The 24316-nt window shown below is 41.8% G+C and overlaps 1 protein-coding gene across 2 annotated transcripts in view; it reads left to right on the top strand.

Annotated features, from left to right (window-relative positions):
- Window positions 1-883: 883 nt before the first annotated feature.
- ANKUB1 (ankyrin repeat and ubiquitin domain containing 1) overlaps window positions 884-24316 on the top strand; it is a 34476-nt gene continuing 11043 nt past the window's right edge. The window contains exons 1-3 of one of the 2 annotated variants that reach the window (XM_015571966.1): window positions 884-1020; window positions 10639-10753; window positions 14065-15003. In XM_015571966.1, coding sequence (XP_015427452.1) covers window positions 1008-1020; window positions 10639-10753; window positions 14065-15003 — 1067 coding nt within the window. In that variant the 5' untranslated portion in view covers window positions 884-1007. Of the gene's footprint in view, window positions 1103-10638; window positions 10754-14064; window positions 15004-24316 lie in introns of both variants that reach the window. The other variant, XM_006776039.2, reaches the window with a different exon arrangement.

The raw sequence follows: 24316 nt of genomic DNA, 5'->3' as shown, positions 1-24316 counted from the left end.
TAACAGAATGATTAATACTTTCCCCCAATTTTCATTCCTAACTCTATTTCCGATATTTCCATTCCACTTGCTTTCCTATTAAGATTACAAAGTAAAAGGAACAAAGGAAACTTTTCTCACTCGTATATAGTATTTCCTTTTTAAAATAATAAACATAAATGCACATGGTTATTTTTAAAGGTCAAGTGATACAGACAATGAAGAGCATCTGTATATATATAAAAGGTTAATATCCAAAGTGTCCCCTTGGGAGTTCGACTGGGAGTTCAATCACTCACAATGATGTGCACTGGCCACCAGGAGGCAGCGTGGAACATGGTGGGCAACCAGTGGTGGCGGCAGGGCGAGGGAAGGAGGAGGCAGGGAACCTGATCGACCCTGATCACTGGCCAGGCCTATGGACCCTACCCGTGCACAAATTTCATGCACTGGGCCTCTAGTAAAATGATAAGCAAAACTTCCATCCCAGTCTGAACTCAATTCCACTTTCCAGAGATAACCTCACAGAAAACACTTTTTTTAAGTAAAGGTGTAGAATCCATAGCATTTCCAAATTAAAGTGCAGCATGATGGAGTTGTTTTGAAACTAACTTCCTTAAGTGCAGTGGGGATATAAATTATCAACACCGTGCAGCTGGGCCTGTAGACTAAGAAGTAAGAAGGATCTCAAAGCCCTGCCTAGTCTTCCTTTACTTTACTCAAAGCAGGAGTAAAGAACAAGATTCAGAGAGAAGAGCAAAATTCAGACCAGACATCAGAAAATGTAAACTGACCTTCCTTTTCATCCTTAGCTAGAGGCACTTAGAGCCACCCTTCAACATATTTGTCTGTCCCAACCTCCAGACAGTGCTTGTTCCTGACTTCTCTTCTTTTCTCTCCCCATAGGAAGAAGATAAGCCCACTCTCTATGTGTTCAATGCTGTTACACAAGAGAAAATGTTGATAATGGAGAGCATTTCCCTTCTTGGTAAAAAAGTGTCTGAGCTGAGAACGCTGTTATCTTTGAGATGTGGCTTCCCTGTGAGTGTCTTCTGCCTCCGGACCCCAAGGGGACTGGAGATGTTCGACTGCAACACCCTCAGGGACTATCAGACTGACATTGGTACTGTCCTCTACACTTGATACCAGCTACTACTCAGCACTAGGATTCTTTGATACCAGATTCTTAACAAATGGAGAGGTTCTTTCTAAACTAAAACTTCTGTAAGCACTGTCAATATAATTTATCAAAACTCCTCTCTCTGATGTCCGGTTCTGTAGACTAAGACATAAGAAAGGTCTCATAGTCTTGTCTGGTGTCTTGTTCTTTTTCAAATATGTTTGCAGCATATATAAAAGCAAGTTCAAGTACATATTCTTTTTCCTCTTTTTTTAAAAATATATTTTATTGATTTTTTACAGAGAGGAAGGGAGAGGGATAGAGAGTTAGAAACATCGATGAGAGAGAAACATCGACCAGCTGTCTCCTGCACACCCACTACTGGGAATGTGTCCAAAACCAAGGTACATGCCCTTGACCAGAATCGAACCTGGGACCTTTCAGTCCACAGGCCGACGCTCTATCCACTGAACCAAACCAGTTAGGGCTCTTTTTCCTCTTTTTAACACAGTGGTAGCATATGATACAGACTGTCCTGAGCCTTGCTTTATGCAATCTCTTTTTAAAATGTTGGCTATATTAAACTTTTAAACAGGGTAAAGCCACTACTATGCAGGCTGAACTGCCTCAGTGAACTGGCATTCATTCTCACAGCAGATACAACCTCCCTTTTAATCCTGTACTGCTAGCCATACACCAGTAAAACTGTCAGGTTTGTTTTAACCACATTGGAAAATGGTTCAAACCTTATGGAGATTCTTGCTTGAAGCAAATATATCTTTGCTGACAATTAGCACATTTTTAGGTGGTGCCGTGCTGTAACATTTGTTGCAATGGAATTTGAGTTCTTCCAACTTAAAATAGCTCTTTGTAGACATTCTTGAGTAAAACAGTTTTGCTCTTGATAAATGTTAAATTTGCATTCATTGTTACTTCTCCTATCATATTTACTTATTCTTTTGTTATTTTTAATTGAGGTTCTCAAAACTTTGACATCAATGATCATTCCTGGTTTTTTTTCTTATTTATTATTGCTTTAATTTAGTATAGTGTTTATTTGACTTTTTCAAAATTTACAATTCAATATACTCTGAATATCAGTAAGTAAAACTTGCTTTCTGAAGTCCGTTATTATCCAAAATGGAAACCTGTTTTTCCCAAGTTGACTCTTCACATTTCTAATCAAATTCACTCTTGGGTCAGAGCATACTTTTTCATATCAACAATTTTTTTTCTTTTTTAAAAAAAGAATATTTTTTTTTTATTTTTCAATAGCAGTTGACATACAATGTTATATTAGTTTCGGGTGTACACCCCAGTGATTAGACATTATATAACTTAGTAAGGAATCATCACAATAAATCTAGTACCCATCTAATACCATACATAGTTACTACAATTTTATTGACTATATTCCCTATGCTATAATTTGTATCCTCATGATTATTCTGTTACTACCAATTTGTACTTCCTAATCCCTTCACCTTTTTCACCCATCTCCTCAAACCCCCCCTCCCATCTGGAAATATCAAAATGTTCTCTGTATCTTTGAATCTGGTTCTGTTCTGCTTGTTTGTTTTTTAGATTCAATGGTTGATAGATATGCATTTATTGATATTTTATTATTCATATTTTTACTCTTTTTCCTTCTTCATAAACATTTTATGTGGTACTGGTTTGGTGGTGATACACTCTAGTTTTTTCTTGTCTGGGATGGTCTTTATAGTTTCTTTACTTCTAATGAATAGCTTTGCTGGATAGAGTAACCTTGGTTTTAGGTCCTTGCCTCTCATCACTTTGAATATTTCTTTCTTTTATATGCTTTTATTGATTTCAGAAATAGTGGAATGAAGATAGAGATAAAAACATCAATGAGAGAAACATCAATCGACTTCTTCCTGCACACCCCCTACTGGGGGTTGAGCCCATAACCTGGGCATGTGCACTGACTGGGAATTGAACTGTCAACCTCTTGGTGCATGGGGTGACGCTCAATCCACTGAGCCATACCAGCCAGGCCTTTGAATATTTCTTGCCAATATCTTCTGGCCTGCAAAATTTCTATTGAGAAATAAGCTGACAGTCTTATGGGAGCTCCCTTGTCATCAGTAACTGCTTTTCTCTTGCTGCTTTTAAGATTCTCTCTCTCGGTTGAAACGGCCCCGGTGAGGCTGAGATGGCCCCAGTGAGGTTGGGACTCAATGGACACAAGGCACGGGGGGGTAGGGAAGGCCAGGGGAATGTCAAGGGAGGGGGAAAAAGGAGACATATGTAATACTCTTTGTAATACTTTAAGAAATAAAAATTATATATAAAAAAAAGGAAAGCCAAAAAAAAAAGATTCTCTCTGTAATTTTTGTCATTTTCATTATGATGTGTCTTGGTGTCTTTGGATTCATCTTGTTTGGGACTCTCTGTGCTTCCTGGATTTGTATATCTAGTTCCTTTACCAGATAACGGAAGTTTTCCACCATCGTTTTTCCACATAGGTTTTAAATTCCTTGTTTTCTCTCTTCTCCTTCTGGCACCTTCATGATGCGAATGTTGGTGCACTTGAAGTTGTCTCAGAGGCTCCTTTTACTATCCTCAATGGTTTTTTTAATTCTTTTTTCTTTTTGCTATTCTGATTGGGTGTTTTATTTCTTATTTTCCAAATCTCTGACTTGATCCTTTGCTTCATCTACTCCATTGTTGATTCCCTGTAACATATTCTTCGTTTCAGTTAGTGTATTCTTAATTTATGACTGGTTCTTTTTCATGTTTTCTATCTCCATTTTTATGTTTCTAATCTCTTCGTTGAATTCTCACAAAGTTCATCTACTCTTCCCCCAAGTTCATTGAGCATCCTTATAATGGGTGGTTTTATTTTTTAAATATGCTTTAATTGATTTCATAGAGAAAGGGAGAAGGAGAGAGACATAGGAACATCAATCATGAGAGAGAATCATTGATTGGCTACCTCCTGCATGCCCACACTGGGGATTGAGCCTGCAACCTGGGGATGTGCCCTGACCAGTATTCAAAACGTGACCTCCTGGTTCATAGGTCAATGCTCAACCATGCTGACTGGGCTATAACCAGTATTTTGAAGTCTGTGTCTAGTAGATTGTTTGTCTCCATTTTGTTTAGTTCTTTTATGGAGCGTTGTTCTGTTTTTTAATTTGGGGCATGGTTCTTTGTCTCCTCATTTTGGCAGCCTCCTGGTGTTTGTTTCTAATGTATTAGGTAGAGCTGCCACATCTCCCAGGCTTGGTAGGTGTCCTATAGGTTCCAATGGCACAGCCTCCCTAATCACCCAAGCTGGGCACTCCAGGTATGCCCTCATGTGTCTGTGGGTTGTATACATCCTCCTGTTGTAGTTGAACCTTGATTGCTGTTGGCACAGCGATGGAAGGAATTTGCCCTCTGGCTGATCAGCTACAAGGACTGGCTGCAACCACTTGGAGGATCAGTTGTGCCAGGGCCCACTCCATGGAGAAGGACTTATTTCAGAAGGACTCTGGTGCCCACTGAGTCTTCCCTTGAGTGTGTCACTTGTGGAGGTGGTTGAGTGGTGTCTGAAGCTGTCTACTAGGTGCACTAGCTCTGGAACCTCTTGGGAGATGCAGGCCATGGTCAGCCACCTCCTGTGTTCTGCCTAGGGCCACCCGGCATGAGCTACAAAGTGATCAGCAGATGGATGCTAATTATGCTGGGTTTGGAGGTGCCCATGAGAGGCCAAGCTGCAAACTGAGGCTGGCTGATGCTAGTGCCAGGCCTGTGGCCACTTAGCAAGAGATATGGGGCACACAGAAGCCAGATACTGTTTGTCTGAGAGGTTTTAGGAAAGTCTGAATCATAAGTCAAGACAGGCTGTTGGTATGGAAAAGCCAATGGAAATAGCTTGGGTGGGTCCACAACTTGGGTGGGGTGGGGGTCTAAGGGAATTACCAGGGTGGGGCAAACAGTGTTAACCAGGTTGATGGAGACTCAGATATGGGGCCCATCTGTTGGCTCTGTGGGGTGAGGGCACAGAAAAGGAACAATGGCCTCTGCCAGCTCTTCTGTCTGGGAGAAAGCTGCCCCTCCACTCTTGTCCTGTTGTCAGACACTTCCGTTCCTCCCCATGTATCCCTGGTGCCTTTCTAACTGTTGCCCCAGCGGTGAGCTCAAAACAATTTCAAGTATGTCTGTGTGGGGGCCTTTTAAGAAGAACTGCCTGGGACTCCAGCAGCCTCTGTCTTTCTCGGCCTCAATCCCCACTGCTTTTTACAGCCAGAAGTTATGGGTACTTATTTTCCTTTGAACCCTGGGCTAGGAGGCCTGGGGTGGGTCTGGGACCCTTCACTCCTCAGGAGGGACCTCTACAACCGAGATAAACCTCCCAATTTTTATCTTTCACATGTTGGTATGGGACCAGCTGGCTCAGCATCTCTGCCCCTTATACCATTCACAATGTGGCTTCCTCTTTAATTTCCTATTTGTAGGACCTCTGTTCAGCTATATTTCAGGCAATTCTGAATGATGATTGTTCTGTATTCTAGTTGTAGTTTTGATGTGGTTGTGGGAAGATGCAAGTACTGCACTTACCTATACCACCATCTTGACCAGAAGCCCCAGTATAAACCTATCATCCCTGTTTTGATCAGAGGAAGGATCATTCTAAGATTTGTCCCCAGAGTACCTCACTGTAAAGCACACACCTGCTCTATGTAGCTCCTGAGATCTATCCTGGCCCTAACTTTCCTCTTGCTTATCTGTGTGCTTGTCTGCTCATTACTCTGTTTACATTTTAAATGTTCTTATAAACTGACATTAATCCTTTCTGGAATAGGTGTGCCTACATAAATGAGTAAAAAAATGAATGCCTTTCCTTTACACGGTGATGCTCTTGCTACTTTTCACTGTAAGTGACTCATGGCAGGTTTCATGGCCAGCCTGAACACATTGCATCTGAAAGACTGTTCCAGGAGCAGACTTCTGTCAGCTCAGACCCTGAAATTTGGGCTGGCTCCAGGTCCCTTTATCTCTCCTTGGTCTCTCTAGTAGGGCCCTTGGAGACCTACTGTGCCATTTTAATTTCTTTTACAGATGAGACTCATGGAAGTTAACTGACCTGATAAAGGACATACTGATAATAAATGGTAATCACACACTCAAGATTGGGTTGTTTCCAACAATTTACATTGCCAATTCAGCATGACTTTATGTATACCTATTTTTATCGGTGCTCTTTAAGTTCTGATCAATGTTTTGTTTTGTTTCTCATTAGGGGAAACCCAAACCAGAGAAAGGTTTTCTATATTCAAGAAGAAAGAGCCTAAGTCAGATAGGCAGATATTGATCTTAGAGTATGGATGAGAAGTCTGGAACTTGGGATACAGGGACCACATGGATACCAATTCCCTAAAATAGGCACTAGTGCTTGCACCTGCTTTCCTGCATAGCTTGGGCATGGTAGATGGATAGGTTTGCAAGCAGCAAGTGGGTGGATCCAGGTTTTGTAAATATATACAATTTTGGGGATCCCTTACAAAATAATTCAAAATTAAGAATCTATAATAATAAAAGTATAATATGCTAATTAGACCAGACGTCCCGGATGAAGCCAAGGCAGCAGGGTCCCAAGGCAGCTGCAGCGGCAAGCTGAGCCCCTTGCAGGAATTTTGTGCATTGGGCCTTTAGTAGAGAATTATAAAGCTCATAGAATAAGAGGGCCTGAAGCTTAAGTCCCATTAGTTTTGCTTTCACTTCAGTTATAGTTTTTAGTTGTATAGATTTTAGTTGTATTTTCTGGAACAACAGCATTTTTCAAGTAGATCAACACACACAAATCAACTGTCTGATGTGCTACAATGTGGATGAGCCTTGAGGAAGATGTATTAAGTGAAATAAGCCAGTCACAAAATTGATTGGGATGGAAAGATTAGCTAATAAATAGTGCTGGTTAACTTGCTTAGAAAGTCTCTGGATAAATAAAAGTTGAGCATTAACAGAGAAAACATTCATTCTTATCTTAGTTCGTTGCAAGGAACTGAAATTGATAGTTATAACATTTTCTCCCAGATAGGGAATTAAAGCAGAATAAAAAAACAAGGCTTGATGGAAGTACCCTATTGTTGGTGAGAATTTAAATCATACAGTCTTCACGGTAGTTTTAAGAATCAGAGCTCATCTGCAGTGGACAGGGAGAGCTGAGACCTTGAAGTAAGGCAACCACTTAAGGAAGGATAGATAGGCTAGGAAGATCCCACCTGTAGATATCTAGCTTCAAATAAGTCCTGCTAGCAGGGGTCCTGGCATAGGCAAGTCAGTCTGCAACTGGAAATTTGTAAGACTGAGAAAGGCAGAAGGTGATCCTCAACGAGACCCAGCAGGGACCTGGTAGTTGAACCACAGTATAGCATCAAGGGAGTAAATGAATAGATGAAAAATGACATAAGAAATAGAAAACTAAACATAGAGGACAGGAACATGGGCATAGGAGCCATATTATCCAGGTCCAATGCCTGGTTCCACTGCTTACTGGGTATGTAAAACTTGAGCAAGTTACTTAATCTCATAATACCTCAGTTTCCCCATATGTCAAATGGAAACAATAATACAACCTATCACTCAAGGCTGTTGTGAATTTTAAATTATCTTATTCATGTAAAGTACTTAGAACAAAGCCAGAACATATAATAAGCACTCAATAAATATTATCTGCTAGTATTCAATATATTATTTCTATTCCCATTTATTATTAGTCTTGGTTATTAGTAGGGATAGAAAATGAAAGGTATCATGAAATAAGGTTGGGTTGTGGTAAACCAATGTTGAATACAAGCCAAAGTTGTGATAGATAGGATAGAAACTGTGAGCAGGACAGCCTGTAGGTAGAGAAAGTGAGAAGACATACAAAGAGACAGAGAAAGCAGAGATTCTGGGGCCTTGGTCCCTAATGCACACCATTTCCAGTAATTGTCTTAATATAATAAACCCATTTTCTTGAGATCCTCCTTGCAACCCAAGAGCATAACTAAAACAGAGCTACAGGCTGGATGATAGATGATGCTTGGACCCAAAGAGTTCTCTGTTAGTGTTTGCACACTAGCAATTCCAAAGTAGGAATGTATGCTCAATGATAGTGTCAAAATATACTTTAACTTCTTTGGAGAAGTGAGAGAATGGTGTAGTCAAGGAGGGCTTCCTGGAGAAGATGATGCCAATGTGCGTCATAAACTATTGGTAGGAGGGTGTGGGGAAGGAGTCATAAGAATTCAGACAGAAGTGCAGCAAAAGAAGAAGGCCCAGAGCCAGAAATAACCTGGTGTGTATACAGAAGGGCAGACCAGCCTGCTGGGCTGCTAAGTGTAAGGAGGGCAGCACATGCCCAAAATGGATTTGAGGAGTGAGTGGAACTTCATTCAACAAATACCACTGAACATTCCCCATGAGCAGGAACCACTGATAAAGCAGGCAGAGAGCTGTGAGTGAGAGTGGCAAGGCTCCCTCTGGGAGCTTGTATTGCCATGGGGAAAGCAAGCACCATCAAGTTAACAGGAAAATAGCAAATTTTAAGCAGAAATAAGAACTATGAAGTAAAAGAAAGCAGGATATAAGGATGTGGGAAAGTGGGGGAGGCTATTTTTACACAGCCAAAAGAGATGACATTTGAGCAGAGATTTGAATAAAGGAAGGACGAACTTTCTTGGGAGCTTCTCAGAGTAGATTCAGGAGAGAGATTATCTCGGCATGAAATAGGGCAGAGCTGGTTAAGGATGAAGATGAGGAAACAGTTCTTTAACATTTCTGAGATAACTAGTCAGGCCTCAGTGACTGTATAGATGCAGAGCATGAGAAAAAGGGATGCACCCGGACAGCATGGCTCAGTGGTCGAGCATTAACCTATGAACCAGGAGGTCACAGTTTGATTCCTGGTCAGGGCACCTGCCTGGGTTGTGTGCTCAGTCCCCAGTGTGGGGCATGCAGGAGGCAGCCAATGAATGATTCTCTCTCATCATTGATGTTTCTTTCTTTCCTTCTTCCTTCCTCTCTGATATAAATTTTTTAAAAAAAGAAAAAGGGATGGATGGAGAACAACTCTGAGATGAATGCAGGAGGAAAAGCAGGTTGGGATGAAAGCTAACAAGTTGTCTTCTAGAATAACATGAAGGTAGTGTGGTCCCTTGAATGGCAGTGTCCTCAGCAAGGAGATCTGGAGCTGCAGCAGAGGCTAGGCTAGAGTTGTGGACTAGAGAGGGAGTGACACATGGGTGGTCAATGAAGCCATCAACATCACTGAGATTGCCTGTTAGTCAACCAAAAAGTATTTAGTGAGCACTTACCAAGTGCAACAAGTCCTGAAGGAGCTTTCTGTCTAATAGGGGCATGAAAAAAAATCTTTACACAAGTAAAATTATTTCAAGTACTGATGGCAGGGGATATGAATAAGTAAAAATAAGGTCATGGGATAAAGAGTATTAGAGGGGAGGGGCAGTGGCAGCAGGGACTGAGTTAGCTATGGTGCTGAGAAGGTCCTCTGTGAGGACATGATGTTTGAATTGGAAACTGAATAAGAAGGACAATCCCCTGTGAAAATCTGGATAAAGACCCCGTGAAGCAAAAGAAGTTATAAATTTTTAGTTACTGAGATGGGTGTGGAATTGGTATGTCTCAAGGACAGGTGAAAGGTCAGAGTGCCCTGGACAGAGTAAGTGAGGCAGGCTGGATGGAGGAAGATGACAGAGGACAGGGTAGGCCAAGTTGGGTTTTATCCTGAGGGATGTGTAGAGTGAGTAGATCCAAAGGCTGAGGAAAGATTCCTGAAGAACACCTGCCCAAGGAGCAAAGGGAATGTGGTGTCACAGCATAAGGAGAGAGTCATCTATTGAGGAGCAAGTGATAAATCCTCCAGGAGCAATGGACTTTCATAACACAGAATGGCTCCTTCTTTGTGAAGCACAGAACAAAAGGATCATTCAGCTCCACCCACAGCCTATCATAAGCTAAAGGCCCAAGAAGGAGCCCATTTGTCCTGCCATGTTTTTTTAGTTTCCTCTTCCAACAAAATAGCTTTAGTTTTACATGGTGATATGTACATCATCATGGAATCAGTATCCACAGTACTGTTTTCAGAAAGCTGCAAAAAATATTTCAGCATCATATGCAATCACTGTGCAGGCCTTAGCTAAGAATAACATCTCTGTCAACTTACTCCAAGGTTACTTTTGCATCTAGTCCAGTGATGGCGAACCTATGACACTTGTGTCAGAGATGACACGCGAACTCATTTTTTTGGTTGATTTTTCTTTGTTAAATGGCATTTAAATATATAAAGTAAATATCAAAAATATAAATCTTTGTTTCACTATGGTTGCAAATATCAAAAAATTTCTGTATGTGACACAGCACCAGAGTTAAGTTAGGGTTTTTCCAAAATGCTGACACGCCGTGCTCAAAAGGTTCACCATCAGTGATCTAGTCCATGCCTCTGTGGGGGAAGCTATCTTTAGAAGTTTTATGGATTGCCAAGCCACATGATGGACTGGACTGTAACTGCCTCTCTTGATCCACAGGCACAACACTTCGCTTGGACGTCTGGGATGGATGGAAGGAATTTCTGATGGGTTGTCTCCTCGGACAAAAACTTAAAGTCCAACGCTATTTATCAAATGAAAAACCGGTACTTAAGTATGGAGATAAAGCAAATGCTAAATTAATTTAAGTAATTTTTTAAGTAACCCTAAATTTCCATAGGACTTTGAGTCTATAATTCACTCCATGGGTGGTGTGCTGCTCCATGCCAGGTCCAGTTAGCATGTCTCAACCAGACCCCATTATGGAGAGATTTGTAGAATGAGGAAGCAGGGATGCCATCAGAGCTAACAGCCTTTGGGGAAAGGATTGCAATTCGGGTACACATTCCTCAGGAAACACTATTTAAATGGGTGACCAGTTTGGTTTGGGTATCAGACTTTTAACATCTCTTTTTAAAGCCATCAGAATAAGTATCTTCTCACTCTCACATTCAATTATTCTTTAAAAAATACAACACATTCGCTATTGATTGGCTGAAACATTGGCTGCCTCTTCCTAAGCTCCCATATAATTTTTCAAGCTGCATTTAATACAGCATTCATACTTTTGCAGTACATGAAGTGAAGCATGTGAGGCCTGGCCGTGGAGGTGGGTAGGCTCAGAAAAGTTAATGTATCTCTGTAGCTTCCCAAACACTATATTACCCCTTTGTTTTCAATTCAGTGGTATTGTAGTATTTTAGAACAGTGCCCCCTTGTGGGTGATTTAATTATGCTGTACAGAAGCCCACATACCCACCAGGAGCTCCAAGGGCTTTGTGAAGTGACAGATTGGAAAGCCACCATTTGCAATTTTACAAAATATTCAACTATTTTAGATTAATTTTTTTCATGCTCTAAATCCAAAGAAATAGTTGTACTACATTGTTACATATAGTGCATATTTACTGAGTACTTTGTAGCAGGCACTGTTCAATTTTGAGGTAGATACTATTTTATCTTTTTTTTTATAGATGAGGAAATCTATAAAGAAAATGTGCCCATTGTTACACAGCCAGCAAGGACATGACTGGGTGTTGGATCCTGACAATTTAAATCTAGTACTCATGTGCTTAACCATCTCCATTTGACTTAATATTTAAATAAAATGTAAGAGCTTGGTGACTATAAATGATCACATTGAAAAGCTCCTTTTATTCCTCTACCCAATTAACAAATATCTCTTGAGCATTTACTATGCAAGATCCTGTGAATATAGCAATTAACAAGACATAGTCCATGCTCTTAGCAAGGTTACAGTCCAGTAGGGGAAAGAGAAAACCAGTAACCAATTCCTGAAGAAGCAGAACTGCAAAATGTTTGAGAGTACCAACGGCAGTGCCCATCTGCCAGGTTCAAAGCCCCACTCCCTCAGTGTCCAGTTGTGTAAACTTGGGCAAATTATTCCATCATCTTGTACCTCAGTGTCCTCTTGTATAACATGGGAATGATAATAATGTCTATCTTATAGAGCTGTTTTAGAGATTAAGGAATTAGAGAGCTGTCTGGCAGGTGGCAAGCAGGATACAAATGTTAGGTACTGTTATCAGTCCATGGGAAAAGTGTTATGACATGGGCATCATGCAAGATGATATGGGAATCTATAATATGGAGAAATAACAGACTCAGGGGATCATCTTGAGAAAGAGAATTGAAATTGAGGCCTGAAGAGTTGGTACTCAGATAAATGGTAGGGAGAAAAAAACCCGTGTTCCAAAACAGATGGACCTACATGTACAAAGATAAGGGCAAGAGAATAGATGTGCAAGGTACTGAAAGAAGTTTCACATGGTAGATCAGAGTGAGAGGGAGCTAATGGCCAGAGGCTCAAAAGCTATGAAGAAGCCAGTTCACGCAGGACCCACAGAAATGTAAAGGACGTATTCTGAAGGTAGAGAAAGGCATTTTAGAAGGCTGGCTGGCTTCATTGTGAGAAATAGAGGAAGGCAGGAAGGCAGGGAGACAGTCAAGAGATTATTATTGTTTAGGACTAAGAGAACAGACTGTGAAAAGATACATTTAGGAGGCAGGATCAATTAACCTTGGTAACAAGAGTGCTTCCAGTTCCCACAACATGGGTGATAAGGATGAAAGCAGAGGCCAGTTAGTCCATCCAGGAAAGGCTCTGCTCCCAAATCAAGAAAACTGATCAAGTTCAGAGATGCTGATGTGCAATAATGAATTTCAAAAGAAATTAATGTGTGAACCAAAGTGCCAGTGCATTAACCTATAACTCTAATTAGTTATAATCTAACTGCCAGAGGCTCCTAGAGACTCATATGTTCTGGGCAAACCACCTACTTCATACAAGAAAATTACATGGGAAGTCACATACCACATCCAAAGGTGGTGTGGGGAGCATGCAATCAGACATAGGAGAGTTAGTTACACATAGTGTATCCTAGATATCAGGCTAGCTTGTCTCCATCTCCACAGTGGGGTCAGATAGCCTTGCCCAAATGTATCCTGGACAATACCTGGTGGGGCCCTGTCTAGGTTTCCCTCCCTGATTCTTCTTTCTCTGAACAGCCTTCCCCCATCTTTCAGCTTATGCCTTATGGGGTGTTGGAAGGATAGTAAAAAGGCCAGTGTGGCTCCAGTTCAGTGAAATAGAAGGGGACTGGTACAAAGTTGAGCAGGAGAAGGGGGCAGGGGACACATGATGAAGGGCCTTATAGCCAAGGTGAAGAGTTAGAACTTCAATTGTTGGAACAGAAGACAGTCTCCAATCTATAAAAATAAAAGCATAATATGCTAATTAGATGGGAAGTCCTTCCGGACAAAGCCAGGGCTGCAAGGGAAGCCCAGATCCCGGGTGCCTGCCTTCAGTCAGAGGGAAGCCTGTGCTGGCAGCTGGGGAAAGGAAGGCCTACTCTTAAATTTCATGCATTGGGCCTCTAGTTTAAGTAATTAAAAAGTTCATTGAGTATAGTGTGAGGCAAAGCCTGGAGAGGGATAAATGGAGTTGGGAGAGGAGATGATGGCACTGGGCATGGTGTTGGTAGGGGGCCACCTAGTGGTGATCAGATAGCAGTAGCATCTCAGAAGCCAAAAAATAAGGATTGTTAAAAAAGATAGAACAAGCATACACAACTTTCAAATTTCTAAAATGTGTTGAATTTCTTCCAGTACTTTCCCAATTGATATAAAGCTGTGTATTCTTCCTGAGCATTTAATTTTCATAAAAAGAAAGCTTCTCCAAGGAAAGCAGTTTGAACTATGTACATGTGCATAGTAGGATAATGTGTATAAGCAGAACCTCTACAGTTTAACTTGTAGGTTACTGTATACCTTTTCTGAAAATCGTTTGGGTACAAGTTAGGAAGAAACAAACATTTTAACTAGAATGTTTCGTAGGTATTTAATGTAACTACATTTGTCTATTTGCTGACTTACTGAACACTCCTACTTGTTTCACTCATTCAGGTATCAGAAAAGGGTGGCCCTGTACATTGCTGCCTTTTATGGCTACATTGAGCTCACTGAATGGGCCCTGAAGCAGGGTGTGCGGCCCAACGAGGCAGTTGGCGTCCACCCCTACCGAGCATGGTGCCATGAAGCCCTGCATGCAGATGTCTCTAAATGCCCCATTCATGCAGCTGCAGAAGCGGGCCAGCTGTTGATTCTGAAGGCCTTTGTCAACTACAGCGTGATGTGCCTGGAATGCAAAAACGCAGTGGGTCAAACTCCCCTGACCATCGCATCCAAACACAAGCATAAAGACTGCGTATTATATTTACTTAGTAAAATGTGGTCTACGGTTTCTTTTCTGAAGATTTCAGTCCCCATGAGGATCTATATTAAAATAAAACAGTGGGTCCTCAGAGCTCAGAGTCATAATCTTTACAAAAGCCAGCTTTGTGGAGCAAAGGTCTTTGGGGCAAAAGTTGGAGACCCTGTGATGGTGGATGGTTTCACCAAACCAAAAATGACCTCCAAGAGCTGGCACAAAGCTGGGAACAAGGACTCACAGAACATTATGTGCAAGCTACCACCTCTCAGGGAACAAATTACAAGCAGGAAACCCATCAATCCTTTGGCAATTTCACAGCAGGACACAAGAGAACAAACCCTCAAATATCCTCAGCTTGTAGATACAAATGTATTTTCTGAATTACAAAGACATCAACAACAAAATTGGAAAAATATGATTGCCACAGTTAGGAAAAAAGAAAAGCTCATAAAAAATACATATCTCCCCCAAATTCCCCCCCCTCCAGTTTCCAGAGTGGGTTATTCACACCCATCTTTTTATTTTGCAACATCCTGTACTGACTTTATACCCAGATCCTCCTTCAAATCTTTCTCTGAGCACAGCGGGAGAACTCCAAGGGAAAACGCCATCTACTACTTAGCTGTGGCCAGGTAATGTTTCCTCTTTAAACATACAAGGGTAAACTTTTAATAGGGCAGGGCTAGGGGCAGGGATTGGTCTATGAAGCCATATCATGCCATAGAGTTTATGCAGGATGTTCCAATGCACCTGGCTTCAGGGACCTCACCTTAGCCTCATGTCTAGGACAAAACAATCTGATTTTATTGGCCAGTCCAATCTGTGTAGTGCTTTACTACATAAGCTTTCGGGAAGAAAATAGACACAGTTAAAAGAATTGCTTCAGCCTGGTCCATGTGGCTCAGTAGTTGAGCATCAACCTATAAACCAAGAAGTCACTGCTTCATTTCCTAGTCAGGGCACATGCCCTGGTCACAGGCTCCATCCCTAGTGAGGGTATGTATAGGAAGCAACTGATCAATGTTTCTCTCTCACTCTCCTCAGTCCTCTCTCTAAAATCAATTTTAAAAACTAATAATAAATGTTCATTATAATTAAAGGGAGAAGAGGAAACTAAAATGTGGGAGGGAGACATCAAAAGTGTATTGGAAGGTTGGTTGGTAATGAAAGTGAAAGGAAAAAAGAAAAACAATTTAATGACCAACCAAACCACAAAGACCTCAGTTGACTTATTGGGCAACTAACGGTGGGGGAGGTCTATATTGGATAGGGTGATAGAATTGGCATTAATGTTTAAGGCAAGTTTTTAAAAGTTATACATTATCATATTTAAAGACATAGCTAAGTGTAGCTTAATGGATTTTTCAGGCACATTCATTTCATAAGGTAAAATGTTTATATATCGTTATCAGATTTCACTGAAAACACAACTCTGATCAAATCTCAAGTCCCATTTATTAGTTACTAGGGGCCCAGTGCATGAATCCATGCACCTTGAAAGGAACTGTGGGCCCAAGGTTGTGGTGGGCACAGGAGTGGGTTTCAGCCCATCTTCCACGCCCCCGCCCAACCCCTCCTTCTTCGGCTTCTGGTCCCCTGTCTGCCAGCAGTCCCGCCAGCGGCTGCTCCCATGCACTGACAGCCCCTGCCCCACTCATACCTACTGACAATGTGGAGTGATTGGGACCAGTGCCAATCACAGGTGCAAGCGGCAGCTGCTGCCCCGATTGCCCTTCAGGAACAGAGGGAGGTGGAGAAGCCCTCAGGGTCCAACAGCCGCAACTCACACCTGCTGATGGCACTGAGTGATTGGGGACGGTGCTGGGTGCTGGCAGTGGGGGCGAGCAGCAGCTTCAGTGCTGGCAGCGGGTGTGAGCGCCGTGTGAAACTGCGGTGCGTGGAAGCAAAGAATTTTCAGTAACCACCAGAGGCTCACCCCAATGACGCCCTGCCTTGGTCTGGCACCCCCACTCACCTGCTCCACCATCCCACTGCGGCCGATGCTGCCAGGTTCCACACTGTGCCACCTGCTGCTGACACCCGCCATGTTCTGCGCATGTCCCCTGGTGGTCAGCACACGTCATAGTGACTGGTTGTTCAGTTGTTCTGCCATTCGGTCTATTTGCATATTAGGGTTTTATATATATAGATGAGGTATTATTGGGTGCCAGTATTATAGCAGAAATACAGATTTGTGACTGGCTTTTTTCCTTACTGAATTTATGAGAAGGAAAGAAAAAACAAGGCTAAATTGTTTTAGTTGCCCTTCTGTATTGGTCTTTATTTCAGCTCTATTTTATTTTAGTGAGGTTATTGCCACCTAGTGGTGAGAGTGATCTGGGTTGTAACACAGGCACAATTCAGGGCAATGAAGTTAGTATAGTAAAAGAAGAAACTGTTTAAAATCTTCAATCCTTGCAATTTGTGAGTTGTCTCTGACTAGAATGTAGAAAAAGAGATAATCTAAAAGTCTAGAAAAAGACTAGCAAATTATTAATTGAAAGCATTAAATAGTCCATCTTAAAATCAGTCTGTAAACATAAGAAAGGAAATACTGGTTAGTTTTATCAACAGATGCACGCTAAAAATGAGCTTATTGTTCAAGCATCCAATAAGTAATTACTATGGCCCAGTGCAATGCTAGGCAGGATGGGAATGTGCAAACACATCTGTGTTTTAAGGTAGGCATGTGTGTGCTTTGGGGGGAAGAAAGGCTACCACTGTCTGTTATGTGTAGTGTTTTCTTGGGGAGGAAATGGGTTGTGAAATATATAGCAAAATGCATAAGAAGTGTTAATCCCACATATATGGATCATTTTGCATACATCCATGTAATTGTCACTCATATCAGATACAAAGTATTTCCAGCACCCCAAAAAGTTCCCTCCTGCCCCTTGCCAGTCAATAACTCCTCCCAGATATGACCATTATCCTGATCGCTAATGATAAGATTAGTTTTGCCTGTTCTTTAATTTCATATAAAGGGCATCATGTGGTATCTGCCTTCTATGTATGGCTTGTTTGCTCAACATATTGCCTCTAGGATTCACCCATGTTTTTTTCACATGTTGATTTTTTTTTTTACTTCTATATTGTATTCCTTTTCTGTGTAGTATTCCACACCTTTACTTATCTGTTCTCATATTGATGGACATTTGGGTTGTTTCTAATTTGGTGCTATTTTGAATAAGACTGTATTGTTACTTCTGTAGATGATATTTGGTGGACATTTGCATTTATTTCACTTGACTATATACCTAGAAATGGAATTACTAGGTCACAGAGTAAGTTTAAATTTATTTTTAGTAAACACTTCCAAACAGTTTCCAAAAGAGGTTGTATTAGCATGCTGTTTTTGTAGGTATCTATAATAATAAAAGGGTAATATGCTAATTAGACCCAACATCATTCTGGACCTCATTCTGGACATCCTTCCAGATGAAGCCGGGGCTGCGAGGGTAGCCCAGGTCCCAGGTGCCTGCCAGCACTGGAGGGAAGCCTGGGTCCCAGGTGCCAAAGGGAAGCCAGTGCCGGCAGCTGGGGGAAGGAAGGCCTACTCTTGCACAAAATTCGTGCATCAGGCCTCTAGTATCTTATAAAATTGTAGTTATCAGGAAAAACAACTTCAAGGTTGAGACAGGAATTTCTGGGGAAAACATTGCATTAAAGAAAGAGGTTAGTGAATAAGGGAGGCATGGAAGGAGGGGTGGTCAGTCTGATTTTACACAGTGCTTCTAGCAAATCTTTCCAACTTTAATATTTCTCTTTTCCCAGTAACTTTCTCTTCCCTCTATTTGTGTTCTCTACTTCCTTTCCATCTGTTTACTCTTTCCATTGCATCTTCCCTTGGGGGGCAACCTGTAGTTTTCATGCCCCTTGTCAGGGCAGGGCCAGAGCCCTGTAAGAGCTCTGGTGCTCTGAGTACCTCTGAGTGTCTAAGAGTCCTTGTATTCTTCTAAATTCTCCTTAGTCAAAGTTCCTTCTTTATCCTCTGCTCACTAGTAACAGGTGTTGGGTCTGAGCCCCTCTGCCTGGGGCTGGACCTCCTAGGACATCGGGTCTTAGATGTAGAAGACATGAGAGGTTATGGGTGTATAAGAATGAGCCTATTGCAGAAGCCAGTGGCCATATAGCCATCAGAAAGAATAGTCCTCACAGCAAAGTCCATACAGGCAGGCAGCCGGACAGCCACAATGGGTTCTTAAACTGGACCAGAGGGCCGGAACAAAAGCACGGATGGAGTGTTTGTGTGAACTAATATAAATTCAAAGTAAACATCATTACATAAAAGGGAACAGTCTTTTTTTTTTTTTTAGTTTTATTCATTTCAAACGGGCCGGATCCGGCCCGTGGGCCGTAGTTTGCCCACGGCTGTTCTATTCTCTGTATCTATGAGTCTGTTTCTATTTTGCTTGTTCATTTGATTCCACATAAGTGAAATCATATGGTAATATAGATTGGTTCTATAGATTGCTTCAAGTAGTATAGATTAATTCTATAGATTGCTTTGGGTAGTACATACATGTTAATGATGTCAATTCTTCCTATTATGAACAGGGTGTATGCTTTCACTTTTTTTCTTCAGTGACTTATAATTTTCCAAGTACAAGACTTTTACCTCCTTGGTTAAATTTATTCCTAAGTATTTTTTATGCAATTGTAAATGGGATTGTTTTCTTAGTTTCCCTTTCTGATATATCATTATTGGTGCATAAAAATGCAACTGATTTCCGGATATTTATTTTGTAAACTTTACTGAATTCCTTGATCAGTTCTAGTAGTTTTTTGGTGGACTCCTTAGGGCTCTCTATATACAGTGTCATGTCATCTGCAAATAATGACAGTTTTACTTTCTCCTTTCCAATTTGGATTCCTTTTATTTCTTCTCATCTGATTGCTGTGGCTAGGACTGCCAGTACTATGTTGAATAAGAGTGGTGAAAGCAGACATCCCTGTCTTGTTCCTGTTCTTATAGGAAATGGTTTTAGGTTTTGCCCATTGAGTATGATGTTGGCTGTGGATTTGTTATATATGGCCTTTATTATGTTGAGATATGATCCTTCTGTTCCCACTTTGCTGAGAGTTTTTATCATAAACTAGAGGCCCGGTGCATGAAAATTCGTGAACTGGGAGGTGGTTCCCTTAGCCTGGCCTGCCCCCTCTCATAGCCTGGGAGACCTCAGGGGGTGTCCTACTGATGACCCATAGGGAGCAGGCCTAAGCCGCTGTCTGGCCTCCCACTACGGGAGGCAACCAAGAGGATCAGGGGAAGGCGCCACCCCCATCACCTTGCTGCTGCTGCTGCTGCCAAAGCTGGCCAATGCTGGGGCTGCCGACCCTCAGCCCTCACTTTTTAGCACTGGCCCCACCCCCTGCCCACTTGTGTGTGTAGGGGGCGGTGATCTGGGTCTGGCCAGCTGGGGAAGGGACTGTGGGAGGTTGAGGCACCTCAGTTGCACCCCATCTAGCCTCTGCGGAGGCTCCAAGACTATGGGCCACCCTGCCTCGCCCCGCCCTGCCTCTGTGAATGGAGGGGTCCTCAGTGGTGGGTAGGACTGGCCCGCCTCTCCCAGTGTCCATCTCTGCGGATGGAGGGGCCATGCAGTGCATGAGTACACCAGCCCGGGCCCTCCACACCACTGCCTCTCCTATGCCACCAGCCCTTGGCTCTCACAGCTGCTGCAACTTTGTCCGAAAGGATGTCTGGTCTAATTAGCATATTACCCTTTTATTAATATAGACTAGAGGCCTGGTGCAGAAAAATTTGTGCACTCGGGGAGGCCCCTCAGCCCTGCCTCTGCCCTCTCACAGTCTGGGATCCCTTGGGGGATGTCCACCTGCTGGCTTAGGCCCGCTCCCCAGAGGATTGGGCCCAAGCTAGCAGTCAGACATCCCTCTGGCAGCCTGGGAGCCCTCGGGGGATGTCCACTTGCCAGCGGGGAGCAGGCTTAAGTTGCAGTCGGACATCCTTAGTGCTGTGGAGGAGGCGGGAGAGTCTCCCAGCACCACCACTGTACTGGCAGCCATCAGCCTGGCTTGTGGCTGAGCAGAGCTCCCCGTGTGGGACTGCACTGACCACCAGGGGGCAGCTCCTGCATTGAGTGTCTGCCCCTGGTGGTCAGTGTGTGTCATAGTGACCAGTCATTCCCAGTTGTTCTGCTGTTAAGGTCAATTTGCATATTACCCTTTTATTATATAAAAATAGAGACTGGGTGCATGGGTGGGGGCTGGCTGGTTTGCCCTGAAGGGTGTCCTGGATCAGGGTGGGGGTCCCGCTGGGGTGCCTGGCCAGCCTGGGTGAGGGGCTGAGGGGTGTTTTCAGACTGGCCACACCCCATTCAGGGAGGGGGATCCTGGTGGGGTGCCTGGCCAGCCTGGGTGAGATGCTGATGGCTGTTTGCAGGCTGGCCAAGCCCCTTCAGAGTGGGGGTCCCTGCTGGGGTGCCTGACCAACCTGGGTGAGGGGCTGATGACTGTTTTCAGGCTGGTGAAGCCCCCCAGCGGGAACCCTCACCCCATGAGGGTGTGGCCAGCCTGGGTGAGGGGTTGATGGCTGTTTGCAGGCTGGCCACAACCCCCAGCCACCCAAGCTCCCAATGGAGGCTGGCTGGAAGCAGGTATCTGGGATTTATCTTTCTTCTATAATTGAAACTTTGTTGCCTTGAGTGGAGGCCACAGCCAGCCAGGGCAGGCGGGAAGCTTGGCTTCCTCCATCGCCGGGGCAACCAAGCCTTCTGCTTGCTCCCGGTCCATGGCTGCCACTCTGATTGGCTGGTGGGCGTGGCTTGTGGGTGTGGCTTTTGAGTGTGGTGGAGGTACGGTCAATTTGCATGTTTCTCTTTTATTAGATAAGATGGGTGCTTGATTTTTCCAAATGTTTTTTTGCATCTATTGATATTATCATATGATTTTTAATCCTTCATTTTGTTTCTGTGGTGTATCACATTTTTTGATTTGCAGATATAGCAACCTTGCATCTCTGAAATCAATCCCACTGGATCGTGGTATGTGATCTTTTTAGTATATTGTTGGATCTGATTTGCTAATATTTGGTTGATGATTTTAGCATCTATGTTCATCAGGGATATGGGGCTATAATTTTATTTCTTTGTAGTGTCTTTATTTGGTATTGGAATTAGGATAACGCTCGCCTCATAAAATTAGCTTTGGAGTCTTCCTCTTCTTGAATTTTTTTGAACAGTTTTAGAAGGTGTTAGTTCTTCTTTAAATATTTGAAAAAAAATTACCTTTGAAGCTTTCTGGTACAGGAATTTTGTTTCTTGGGAGTGTTGCTACTACAGCTTCATTTTCATTACTTGCAATCAGTCTATTCAAATTTTCTGATCTTTTCTGATTCAGTTTTAGAAGATTATATGTTTCTAGGAATTTATCCTTTTAGTCCAGATTGTCCAATTTGTGGGCATATAGTTGTTCCTAATGTTTTCTTACAATCTTTTGTATTTCTTTGGTGCCATTTCTTATTTCTCTTTCATTTCTGATTTTACTTATTTGGGTCCTCTCAATTTTTTCTTGATGAGTCTGGTTCAAGGTTTGCCAATCTTATCTTTTTAAAGAACCAGCTATTGGTTTCATTAATCTTTTGTATTATTTTCTTTTAGATTTTCTTTTATTTATTTCCACTCTGATCATTTTTTCTTTCTATTCACTTTGCACTTTGTCTGCTGTTCTTTTTCTAGTTCCTTTAAATGTAAAGTAAGCTTATTTGAAATGTTTTGTTCGTTTGTTTCTTGAGTTAGGCATGTTATGAATGTTCCTCTTAGGATTGCTTTCATTGGGTCCCATAGGTTTGGGGTTGTTGTGTTCTCATTTTCATTTGTTTCAAGGTATCTTTTGATTTCTACCTTGATCTCATTGTTAGCCATTCATTATTTAGTAATGTGTTATTTAGCCTTCTTTTTGTGTGTGTGTTTTTCTAGTTTGTTCTTGTGATTAATTTCTAGTTTCATATCATTAGGGTCAGAGAAAATGCCTGGCATGATTTCAATCTTATTATATTTATTAGATTACTTTTTAAAATTTTTATTTTATTTTTATCACCTTTTATCTCTCTGTGACCTCTACCACCTCCACACATCCCCTTTCACCCCTGTAATTACTACACTGTTTTCCATGTCCTCTAATACTGACCCCACCCCACAAGCTGTCTGCCTGCTCTCTATGAGACTGTCTCTATTTTGCTCAATCTTTTAAAATTTATTGAGTCTTGCTTGTTTCCTCACATGTTGGTCTATCCTAGAAAATGTTCCATGTGCAATTGACGAGAATGTATATTCTGATGGTCTGAAGATGTCAATTAAATCCATCTGATTTAATGTGTCATTTAAGGCCACTGTTTCCTTGTTGATTTTTCTGTCTGGAACATCTTTCCATTGATGTCAGTGGTGTTAAAATACCTGACTATGAACATATTACTGTCCATCTCTCCCTTTATGTCCATCAAGATTTGCTTTAATATATTTAGGTGCTCCTATAATGGGTGCATAAATGTTTACAAGAGTTATATTCTCTTGTTGGCTTACACCCTTATCATTATATAGTGTCCTTCTTTGTCTCTTACTATAGCCTTCGATTTGAAGTCTATTTTGAAAAATATAAGTGTTGCTACCCCAGCTTATTATTCATTTCCATTTGCATAAATATATTTTTCCATCCCTTTTAGTCTGTGTGTACTTTTTGATACAAGGTGGGTCTCTTTTAGAGAGCATATATATGGGTCTTGTTTTCTTATTCATTAGCTACCTTATGTCTTTTGATTGGAGCATTGGAGCCATTTACATTTAAAGTGACTGTTGATAAGTATGTACTTATTGCCATTTTATTCTTTTAACTATGTTCCTCTGTTTTGTTTTTTCTTCTTTTTCTCTTTAAGAAGATATGTTAACATTTGTGGTAATACTGGTTTGGTGCTAACATTATTCCTTTAGCTTTTTCTTGTCTGGGAAGCTCTTTATTTCACCTTCAATTTTATTTTATTTTATAATTTATAGAGAGAGGGGTAGAAAGAGAGAGGGGGAGAAATAGAGAGAAAGAGAGAGGGGGGAGAGAGAGAGAGAGAGAGAGAGAGAGAGACCCACTTGTTGGTCCACTTATTTATGCAATCATTGGTGGACTCCTGTATGTAGCCTGACCAGGATAGAACCAGCAACTTGATGGATTGAGATGATGCTCTAACCAATGGACCTACCTTCTCCTTTGATTTTAAATGATAGCCTTGCTGTATAAAGTAGTCTTGGTTGTAGGTCTTGCTTTTGATCACTTTTAATATTTCATGGCAATCCCTTCTGGTTGAAATGTTTCTGTTGAGAAATCAGCTGACAGTCTTATGGGAGCTCCTTTGTAAGTAACCACTTGTCTTTCTCTTACTGCTTTTAAGATTCTCTCTTTGTTTTTAACCTTTGCCATTTTAATTATGATGTATCTTGGTGTGGGACTCTTTGGGTCCATCTTGTTTGGGGACTCTCTGCACTTCCTGAACTTGTGTCTTTTTCCTTAACCAGATTAGGGAAGTTTTCAGTCATTACTTCTTCAAATAGGTTCTTTAAAAAAATCTTTATTGTTGAGTGTTATACAGATGTCCCTCCATTTTATGTTCCCCCATTACTCCCCTCCACCCAGTTCCTGACTTGCCCCAGGGCTTCACCACCCTATCTTTTTATTTTTTTTATTGCTTAAAGTATTACAAAGGGTATTACATATGTGTCCATTTTTCCCCCCGCCCTAGACAGTCCCCTAGCCTCCCCTATCCCCCAGTGTCTTATGTCCATTGGTTATGCTTATATGCATGCATACAAGTCCTTTGGTTGATCTCTTACCCCCCTACCTCCTGCCCCCCAACCCTCCCACCACCAAATTTTTTTAAAAGTTGTAACATATTTCAGTCACACAGAACCGTCTGTATATATATTATATATGCATGTACTCACA

The sequence above is a fragment of the Myotis davidii genome, unplaced genomic scaffold (genome assembly GCF_000327345.1).
Source record: "Myotis davidii unplaced genomic scaffold, ASM32734v1 scaffold2069, whole genome shotgun sequence".
NCBI lineage: Eukaryota > Metazoa > Chordata > Mammalia > Chiroptera > Vespertilionidae > Myotis > Myotis davidii.
The sequence above is the reverse complement of the archived record's forward strand: the minus strand, read 5'-3'. Positions and strand labels throughout refer to the sequence as shown.